At 46.3% G+C, this 10,806-nt stretch overlaps 1 protein-coding gene across 1 annotated transcript; it reads right to left on the bottom strand.

Moving 5' to 3' along the window:
- Window positions 1-2,311: 2,311 nt before the first annotated feature.
- LOC146178185 (kelch domain-containing protein 3-like) lies at window positions 2,312-7,623 on the bottom strand. Its single transcript, XM_084579645.1, has 3 exons — window positions 6,715-7,623; window positions 2,477-2,588; window positions 2,312-2,376 (listed from the first exon to the last, which is right to left on the bottom strand). The coding sequence occupies exons 1-3, from the start codon at window positions 7,621-7,623 to the stop codon at window positions 2,312-2,314; spliced, it is 1,086 nt and encodes a 361-aa protein (XP_084435771.1).
- Window positions 7,624-10,806: the final 3,183 nt, after the last annotated feature.

Genomic DNA, 10,806 nt, shown 5'->3' with positions numbered 1-10,806 from the left:
TGGAGGAAAGGCGCAGTATCTGTCACACTTTCTCCCGCAAGTGTACGTTTAAATGGCACACCATTGCTCCTGTCACGTGGCGTATCTTGGCGCGCGTTCAAGTGTGGGATTGCAGATGGCAGGAACGCTAGACAAGATGAGACTCTTGGAGGAAAGGCGCAGTATCTGTCACACTTTCTCCCGCAAGTGTACGTTTAAATGGCACACCATTGCTCCTGTCACGTGGCGTTCCTAGGCGCGCGTTCAAGTGTGGGAATGCAGATGGCAGGAACGCTAGACAAGATGAGACTCTTGGAGGAAAGGCGCAGTATCTGTCACACTTTCTCCCGCAAGTGTACGTTTAAATGGCACACCATTGCTCCTGTCACGTGGCGTTCCTAGGCGCGCGTTCAAGTGTGGGATTGCAGATGGCAGGAACGCTAGACAAGATGAGACTTCTCAGGCGTTCTTCTTTCACTGCTTTAGTCGCTAAAGTCCCTCGTAATTTTTTTAATACGAAAGCTGGAGGTAACTACGCGCCTCTGTTGCCGCGCCGCAGGCGAGAGAAAGACGCTGTTCGCTTAGCATCGCCTCGGTTCCCAGCAACACAAGCGTGAGCTCACTTCAACAAAGTCATTTAGCATTCGCGAATGCTACAAAAGGTCGGACGGCGTGCCCGTCGAGAAATGTCTTCGTCGCTTGGAAATGAATGCAGCGACTGGTTCGCAGGCGGAACGTGACTTGCTGGTCTACATAAGTGTCACTCGACAGGGACTCATTCCGCCGGTAAATAACGCACTTTACGAAACTTCAATTCGTCGAATGACACCAAGCAAAATGCTAGATTGGTCTGCTGGAACTGGCGAAGCCTACTTCGACTGATTCATTCATTACCGTTGTCTAAGGGCCAGGTTCACAAGTGTTAAGACGACGAATAAAGAATACGTGGCATGCACGGTGGCTTGAAGGATTCTCATGTCATATGTGGCCTCACTGATGGTGCGCCCCCTGAAATTGACCTTAAACTCACCGAAATGACCATGACCACCCTACGGCAGTGGTCGACCTTGTTGCAGAGATTCGAGGCACCTGTGAGTGGGGAAGCCGACCTTTTTAGGTCTAAAGGAAAACAGCAGGATCCCTCCGTTACAGGCAATGGCCACTTCTAAGGGACAATCCCTATCAAGCTCTGGGTGCTAGAATTCCTTAGTCATGAGTGTATCTGCTCTTGACACCGATCAGGGAAACGAGCTGGACGACCTAGAACTGCAATAACAGGATTCAGAACTTGCATCACCGAAAAGGGGCGGGGGGGCTGGAAATGCAACTTCAGATCAAGCAGCAACAATCGTCTCTATGAACGAGGTGGTTTGCGATTAATTGTAAACAGTTTGCGATTAATTATATCTTATATCTCTAGTTGATAATACCTCCAGTTGATAAGGCACCCTCCTTTCGACGCGAGCAAGGAAGTTCGTGGTGAACATAACTTGCTGAACGCTTTCAGCAAGTTATGCTCACCACGAACTTCCTTGCTGGCGTCGACATTGAGCTAAACATTGGCAGAAGAGAAGACTCATTCAAGTGTATGTGATGTAGAGCATGACGACTGATTTACTTATTCGTCTAGACTTAACATATTACTTCAACATAGCGAATTTGAGATACATGAGTGTCACTCAAAAAATCATTGGCTCCACCACACAAGGCAGAAGAATTCTATCCGGCAGAGAATTACGGCAGGCACTCACAAACCCTTCTAATGGGAGCTAACACAATTTCTACCGGTTGCCCATGAATACATTCTGACAAAATAGGAGGCCTTTCCTTAGAAATCTCAGAGAAGCATTGGTTTCAAGAGAACCGAACGTCAAAGTTTCATGCATATCGGTAATACTAAGATAAACCGCAGAGTTGGAGTAGCATACTAATGTTTTCTTTCCCTGAACCGTTCTATTTTCAACATTACGGTAAAAACGAGAGCAACGGTAATGCGTAACAAATTTACAACAAACAGCACAAGCTAGCGACAACAGTCACATTAATGCAACATGAAGTATATATATATATATATATAAAATTGGTTCACAGGAAGGGAAAGGCGCAGTAGCTGTCACACTTGTTTCTGTGGACACCTGACCCGCGCATGGGCGCATGTCACCGCCAGACACAGAATGTTCACCTGTGTACTGACCTTCCAGGTCCTGACGCACTGGATCCTGGCAAGTGCGTGCCCTTCGGTCTACAGCCTGCCACCTACCGGAATCCTTTGTTTGCATGGAGCAAGCCCGCCGCCATCTACAGTTTTCCTGCCCCAGAGTAACACCGCCTGTCACCCGCCACTACTAGCACACTCCTGGCTATCGGCCTGGCAAACCTGGCCTTCGGCGACGTCAGCTGTCACGCGACCGGAGCACAGCCTATTTAATCACCAGCAACCCACCAGCTACTCGGGGCATGACGCCGCCAGACACAGAATGTTCACCTGTGTACTCACCTTCCAGGTTCGTTACCTCCCGTTTTGTAGAGAACCAAGCCATGACAGATTCCTCGTCGTGGTGTCGTGCCCCTGCGACTTGAAATGCCGCGATCTTGCCAACCTCCTTCGCCTTTGTTGAGAAGCGTATGCTTTTGATTTGCTCTGTCAATTTCTGTTATTACTCTCCGGCGATGTTGAGGAAAATCCTGGGCCCCCTCCTAATGCTGATGAACTCACAGAAGCCCTCACGCGGTTAGAAGCTAGCCTCGCCGTCCTTCGCGAAGATATTAAACAAATTAAATCAGCCCAAAATACACAAGAAAGGTTAATATCCTATTAGTTAAACCGCACCAATAATGCTGACACAGCTGAAAAAAACTCGGTCAATGTCGCCAACACAGACATGACACAAAAATTTGAACAGGAAATCGCAGGCAGCAAATATCGACACCAACAATCGCATGCACAGAGCAAATCTTTTGTTCTTTGGAATCTAAGATTCCTTCAATGAGCAATGGAAAGATTCCGAGGACAAAGTTCTGTAGCTCTGCGAAACAAATCTAGACCTTAAGCTCGACCCTTCGCGCATAGAGAGTGCACATCGCCTTGGTAACTTTTCATCTGGGAAAAAAACGCCCAATAATCGTCAAGCTCGCCCATTTTAAAACCAAAGAAAGCATACTGAGCTGTGGGCGAGAGTTAAAAGATACAGATTTTGCCATTAGAGAAGATTTCGCTCCTTCCACGCGGTTTGCACGTTCTCAACTATTGGCATTCGTCCGGTCACTGAAATGCGCTTTTAAGCTCTCCTTCGATAAACTACACGTGGGAAGCAAATGGTACATTTACGATTCCGCACCCAACAGCGTAAAAGAGCATACCATGCCTCGCTCCACTTCGTCCATTGTTTCAGCACCTGATAATACTTGTTCAAATGCAAAGCGACGCACTATCCCGCAATTCACTCCGATAGCTTTAAGCACCCGTCCGCGCTATTTGCTAGATTTCAGTATCATTTATACCAACATACGAAGTGTAATCCCGAAGCGTGAAGACCTTCATTCTTTTATCGAAGATAGTAAACCGGACATCATTCTGCTCACCGAAACGTGGCTAAACCAGGACATATACGACCACGAAATTTTCCCTTCCAGTATCAACTTAACACTGTATCGTCATGATCGGCAGGATAAAAGAGGAGGAGGTGTACTTTTAGCCGTCAGAAGCTCCCTATCATCATCACTCATCTTCCACGACGACAACATCGAACTATTGGGTCTGCGTGCAATGTACAGCTATAAAAGTAGTTTTTGGTGTCTGTTACCGTCCTCCAGGAAATAATCCGTCGTTTAGCAATTCCCTTCACCTATCATTGACGTTAGTTCGAACCAAGTTACCCAATGCCCCTATATTTCTTTTCGGAGACTTCAACTATCCGACCATCAACTGGCCTCTGCTGTCAGAACTTCATAAGTCATCATCAAACGAAGCAAACCAGTTTCTAGACTTAGTGTTAGATTTCAATTTACATCAGGTAATAACATGCCCTACACGGGGCGACAATACTCTGGATCTCTTGCTTACATCTAATCCGGATGACATCAAAAATATAAACTTAATACCCGGCTTCAGCGACCATATCATTCTTCATGTATGCATAGCACTGCCTATCAAAAAGCGACCTCTTACTCATAAACTAATCACTGACTACAAGAGGGCGAACTTTGAGAAAATTAACCTTGAGCTCGAAGGCTTTTATGAACACTTTAAAACTTCATACTCTGCTCGTTCTGTTAATACCAACTGGGAACTATATAAAAATGTAGTGTTAAATCTGCAATCCTCATACATTCCCACCATCCTCGTAAAGAGTGATTCAAACAACCAATGGTTCAATAATCGTCTAAAACGCCTGCTTAATAAAAAAAAAACGCCTCTACGGAAATGCTAAACAAGCCAACAATCAAAAATCATGGGAGCGATATCGACGTAGTGCGAACTGTTGTGAAAGAATTAAAAGCTTCTAAATTTTTTTTTTTACTTCTGACCTCTTATCAATTCTGCAGTCAAATCCAAGCACATTCTGGCGAATTCTCTCCCCAAAAAACCACATAAACCAAATAGAACTCTTAGACGCAGATGAGAAACCTATTGGGATTGATAAATGTGCGTCGGACCTAAACGATTACTTCTCATCAGTATTTTCTATCCCTAACGCCGATATCCCCTTATTTACCGACTTATCGGTGACCCCAATGCATGAAATACAAATCAGTCCTGATGGAATAGCGAATTTGATTAAATCCCTCAAACTATCATCGTCAGCTGGCTGCGACCAAATCAGCCCCAAATTGTTAAAAAATACTATCGCAATATCAAGCAAGATACTCTACCTGTTATTAACACAGTCGCTTAGCAATGGCGAAGTCCCTCACGATTGGAAAAAGGCAAAAATAATTCCCATTTTTAAATCCGGCGATAGATCAAAAGCTAATAACTACCGACCAATTTCGCTCACCAGCATTCCGTCCAAACTCCTGGAACACGTGATAACATCAAATCTAATCACTCACCTTGAATCACTGAAATACTTTTATCCGCTTCAACACGGCTTTCGTAAGTTTCTGTCGTGTGAAACTCAACTCGACGAATTCACACACGACATCCTTCAGTACATGGACGACCGCTTACAAATTGACACCATATTTCTCGACTTTTCAAAGGCATTTGACCGTGTTCCCCATAATCATCTACTAGTTAAACTTGCCTCCCTTGGAATCCCGCAGACATTACTCATCTGGCTTGAGCACTTCCTGAAAGGCCGTGTACAGTTTACGTCCGTCAACTGTCATAACTAATCGCTAATTAACGTAACATCAGGCGTCCCTCAGGGCGCTGTATTGTCGCCGTTATTTTTTCTCATATACATAAACGACCTCCCAACTAACATAAAACAAAACTTCTACTTTTCGCGGACGACTGTGTCATTTATAACGCTATCAAAGGCCCTGAGGACACCATTAGGTTGCAAAATGACATCGCCACGGTTGTGTCATGGTGTGAGCAATGGCACATGCCGCTTAACTTAAGCAAATGTCAATCCATGTCTTTCTCTCGTAAGCGCAGCTCTGATAACAGCACATATCGTATCAGTTCCACTCCCGTTGCTCGAACGTTATTCTTATAAATACCTTGGCGTCCACCTAACATCAACTTTATCATGGGCTACTCACATTGAAACAATATGCTCGCAGGCTTCACGCACTCTCGGTTATTTAAGGAGAAATTTACAATCAGCACCACCCCATATCAGACAGCTCCCATTCCAGACCTATGTTCGTCCAAAACTAAATACGCTTCATCCATCTGGCACCCTTCACAAGCACACCTCGCTAATAATCTAGAGGCCATCCAAAACCGTGCCGCGCGATTTATCGTGTCACAGTACTCACGTGAAACCAGCTTCACAGCACTAAATCGAACTCTTTCCCTCCCAAGCCTTCAATCACGACGCATTATATCACGTCTCTGCCTCCTTCATTCTTTTTTTTTTTTTACCATCCTCACAACCGGCACCCTCTCCTGCAACCTCCCTCAAGAATGTCCCGTCAACTTAATCACAGTCACCCGATAAATCTGATTTTTGGCCGCACTGCAGCAATAAAAAACTCTTTTTTTCCAGATGCAATAGCCCAATGGAATGCTCTACCAGATGTTATTGCTTCATGCAAAGATCGTGAAATTTTCCGAGCAAAACTAACGAGTCACCTTCAGTGCTCTATTTGACAATGCACACTAGTCTGCTCTTGTATATTTTGTTAATGTTTGTTTGTTGGTTTCGTTTTCTTTGTTTTGTTTCTTGAACTGGTGTTCGTATGCTGTTATACAATGTTATTGCCCCCGCCTTATGTAATGCTCTCGGGCCTTTAAGGCTTCACTAAATGGAATGAAATGAAACAGTCAGATTAATGCAACATGAAGGATACCTGAAAGAATTTATTCAGTGCGTATACTGCTACACTGGAGTTTCGCCCCATCCCCGCCTAATTGGCTCGCTCAAAGACGCTTCCTGCACCGCATATGCAGCGAGAACCCATCAACTAAGAACAGCTTGAAATGATAGCGTTGATCTCGTTTTTGATTATCGGCGGTAGCTGGCTTATATCAACTCCTGCATCAATGACAGAAAGTAGGCACAAGTTTTTCAGCGTCGGTTCCAAGTGCAGTACGTACAAGTCCGTCAGAGGTCCTCTCACCTGGTTCGCTACTGGGCCGAAGCCGCTGAAGACGAACACCCTATCCCCAATAGTGCAACAGCTATGCGAGTGTCTGGCAGTGGGGCCGGAGCCTCGCTGCTTCACTACAGTCCAGCAAGACTTCTTGGGGTCGTACTTGTACATATCGGCGTAATAGATTCGCAGCATTGGGCTGTACCCCCCAAAGATGTACAGCTGTCCATTGTAAACGAAGGCTGAATGATCGATGCGATCTGCAGGGCAAACGCCTTCTACTTTCGGCCGCACCCAGGTAGAAGTAGTTGTTTCAAGATAGTAAACGTTGTTGTCGAAGACAAGTCGATAGTCCCCTGAAGAGTCTTGCGCGTAGCCTCCCCAAATGTACATCCGGGTGCCGATGGCAGACACTGTGTGAAAGAAGCGCTGAGTCGGGGTCTCTGCACTAATGGGGACCCGATGCCACTCCAGGGTCTCTAGGTCAAGGAACCATACAGGATGAGAGGAATCATCAGCCAGTATGGTAGCAAATATGTACATTCGCTGACCCAACACGCACGCCGAATGGCTGCAGACTGCTGTCGGCACCTCGCCGTACACCTTCGGACGGCTCCACGTCATGGTGAGGGTGTCGAAGCGATAAAGCTTGTTCGGCAATTTACCACCGTCCCAGCCTCCCCACAGATAGGCGAATCGGCCGTATGCCACAACTGTGTGGCGATAAATGTTCATCGGCTCACCCTCCGGGAGCGCCAGCGTCTGCACCACATCCCACCGGTACGATGCGGGGTCGAAAACGTAGACTTCGATGACGTTTCCTGATGTGGGTGATCTATCCGCATTGTCGAAGTCGAACGAATAGACCTTTCCCTGAATGGAGACTGCAGTATTGTGGACGCGCTTTGGAACACCATTCATACGCATCATCCACATCTTGCAAAGGATGGCAGTTCTCTCACGAACGAGGATGGGCTGTCTTTTTATCGCGGTAGTCCTTAACTCGACGTCTTGGAGAAATACGCCATCCCGCAGTGCAGCTTCAGGTACCTACACCCTGAGCGAAACCAGTCAAATGGACACTTCGTCTTCGTCTGCGCTAGATTCAGATTCTCTCGGTGCACACTTACAAAATCATTTTACTATTGCCGAAAGCGCTGAAACACATTATCAAGTGAAAACATTTGTGGGGGTTTAAGCATGGTTCTTGTTGCTGTTGTTGTTGTGGCCGTAGGAAGAAGCAAAATAAAATGCACGAGCCTGCTACTGGCTCTGTAGCTGAGTCACCTCTGCTGCCTAGTGCCGACAGAAGAGAGAAAGTAGAGAAGAAAGAAAAAGAAGAGGCGGAGAAAGACGCGCGCCGCAACAGCCGTGGTCCACCACCTAAGCGGTGGCGGGTGTAATGACGGCCTACAACAGATAAACACTTGGTGGCAGGCTAGCCCCCGCCGCAAGCGGCGTTGACCTGCCTAGTCCCAGCCCATAGGGCCAGGAACAGCCACCCTTCACCACCTCCTCGTTTAAGCATGGTTTGAACCTAATGATAAGCGAAAGCTGAGAGTGTTGCAGTGAGGCGCGGTAACTGTCTCACTTGTTTTCTGTGGACACCGCAACCGCGTCATAAGAGAAGGGAGGAAGATGGGAGTGAAAGTGGAAAGAGAGAAAGAGGAGCCGTAGTGGAGGGCTACGGAGGAATTTCGACCACCTGGGGATCTTTAACGTGCGCTGACATCGCACAGCACACGGACGCCTCTTCGTTTCGCCTCCATCGAAACGCAGCCGCCGAGGTCGATGAGGCAAATAGTAAGAGGGAAAAGAGGAAGAGGAGAACAATGAGAGGCAAATGATAGGAGATAGGCTTTCGCTAAGAGACCCTCCAATTTTTTTCCTTTCCTCTATCTTTCGTTCTTTTTCCTCCCTTTTCTTTCCTCTTTATTAACGCGAAAGCGTTACTTCGCTAGCCCCGCCGGGGTGGTGCAGTGGTAAGACGCCCGACTACTGTGCCGGAGTACCCGGGTTCGAACCCGACCTCGGCGGCTGCGTTTCGATGGAGGCGAAACGAAGAGGCGTCGTGTGCTGTGCGATGTCAGCGCACGTTAAAGATCCCCAGGTGGTCGAAATTACTCCGTAGCCCTCCACTACGGCTCCTCTTTCTCTCTTTCCACTTTCACTCCCATCTTCCACCCTTCCCTTACGGCGCGGTTGCGGTGTCCACAGAAATCAAGTGAGACAGTTACCGTGCCTTTCCCTTCCTATAAATAAATCAGTTACTTCGCTATGTTCACATTTCTGTCCGCAGACCGCGTCCGCAAAATCGTGTCCGCAGTAGTTTCGGGTAATTGAGAAGTGGTAAAGGTTAATGCGTGGTGTCAATTGATTGAGGCTGACGTAATGTTGCTGCGGAAAAAATAATCAGGCCAATAAGTTCATTAGGTAATTAATTAGAATAACTGGTTCACAGCAAAGGAAAGGCGCAGTATCTGCCAGACTTGTTCTGTGGACACCTGAACCGCGCCGTAAGGGAAGGGAGGAAGGGGGGAGTGAAAGCGGAGAGAAACGGGTGCGTGGTAGATATCCAGGCTCCCGCCATCATGTAAACGTTGATGATAAATAATAATAATTATTATTATTATTATTATTATTATTATTATTATTATTATTATTATTATTATTATTATTATTATTATTATTATTATTATTATTATTATTATATGGCGTCAAGGATGTGACGTCACGCAACCAGATGTAGAGCTGAAAAAAAGGGCATAGGAAGGGATTGGCGTGCAATTTGAAAGTACCAAAGACTAAAAGGGGCAAACAAGAAGTGAATTAAGCCACTAGAAGCAGCCAGAAGCAACCAACAGCAGCATCCGTGCTTTCGTATTACTCCAATGTAGGTTCCGCAGTGCTCTTTAATTTTTTATTGTCTATTTCTTCGAGGCAGGACACGTCCTTTGTTCACCCGTTGCAAAGAGGCCGGCCCTCACTAAATCATCATCGTCAACGCAAAGCGCGTTGATAGTTCCCCGTCTCTCTGTTCAGGGTAGTGACACGACGTCCGGCGCCGCCATTTTGGTGCATCCTCCGCAAAGGCTCGAAGTCGCGTTGTTGTGCGCGCCTAGAATATTAACTGTCGGCGCACTGAAACGGCACTGATTCTCTCATGCTTTATCTTTCGCGGTGTATGGTCCTTTGGGACCACTTCACGGTCAAGCAAAAATCATTAGCTCAACGCTTCCAAACCTGAATATCGAGCGTTAGCTCCAATTTACTTAGCAGTGCGGGAAGACGGGCATGTTGAACGGTTGCGTAAATTGTTTGTAAATGATAATGTTTACGTGGCCGTATAGGCTGGACATATATAATTTAGCCGTATTAGGCTGGACATCGATATTTTTGGAACATGACGACGTGCACGGGAAGGCACCCCTACCACGGCGTACGTGACCAGCGACGGCATTCCTTTGCTTGAGGTCAAATTCCTACGTCATTGGACCTTCCCAAATGGTAGCATTTGAGCTAAAGATTTAAAATAATGTAGCAAGGATGATGGGAAAGCAAGTACTGGCGTAGTACTTTCGACTAGCTATTTCATTTTAGCGCGATTTCTTTCGTGCACATATTGATGACTCCTTTGTAAAGCAGGAAATTTTTTTATGCAAAATACATGCTTTTAGACCACAGTTATTACATTTAGCATGTGCAAAGAAACACCACCTTGCGTCTAAAATTTAAGCGGAACACAAAACCGTGGAACACAATAACATATTTCACTTGCTTGATCCAGCATAATATATCCCGAGAGGGTGAGGTCACCAAGTTCCAAGAGCTAACTGTTGGCATAGTTTGGTTGTGTGCCATATAACAATTTCATTAGCGTGAAATGACGGGAAAAGAAAACAACACGACGATGAAAACAAGCGCTACTTATATATATATTTATTGAAAGTAGAAACCTTCAATAAATAGTTGAAAGACCGCAGTAGGGACCATCTCTACTGCGGTGAGCTACGCGGCGCACTCGGTCACCGGATGGAGAAGCCAAAGTGCACTTTGAAGTGCAAAGAGGAAAAAGCTGGAAAGGGTTCGAGCGGTCACAGGACGCATACGCGGGCAGAA

This window comes from Amblyomma maculatum, chromosome 9 (genome assembly GCF_055883805.1).
Source record: "Amblyomma maculatum isolate TAMU_Amacu chromosome 9, ASM5588380v1, whole genome shotgun sequence".
NCBI lineage: Eukaryota > Metazoa > Arthropoda > Arachnida > Ixodida > Ixodidae > Amblyomma > Amblyomma maculatum.
Note: the sequence above shows the minus strand (reverse complement) of the source record. Positions and strands in the feature narration are given on the sequence as shown.

Coding starts and splice junctions, on each gene's coding strand:
- LOC146178185 (XM_084579645.1), bottom strand. CDS start 7,623: ATGTGGATGATGCGTATGAATGGTGTTCCAAAGCGCGTCCACAATACT. Junction 2,589..6,714: donor TCGGCCCAGTAGCGAACCAG/GTGAGAGGACCT, acceptor TTCTCAACAAAG/GCGAAGGAGGTTGGCAAGAT. Junction 2,377..2,476: donor GGAGGTAACGAACCTGGAAG/GTGAGTACACAG, acceptor GTCGCGTGACAG/CTGACGTCGCCGAAGGCCAG.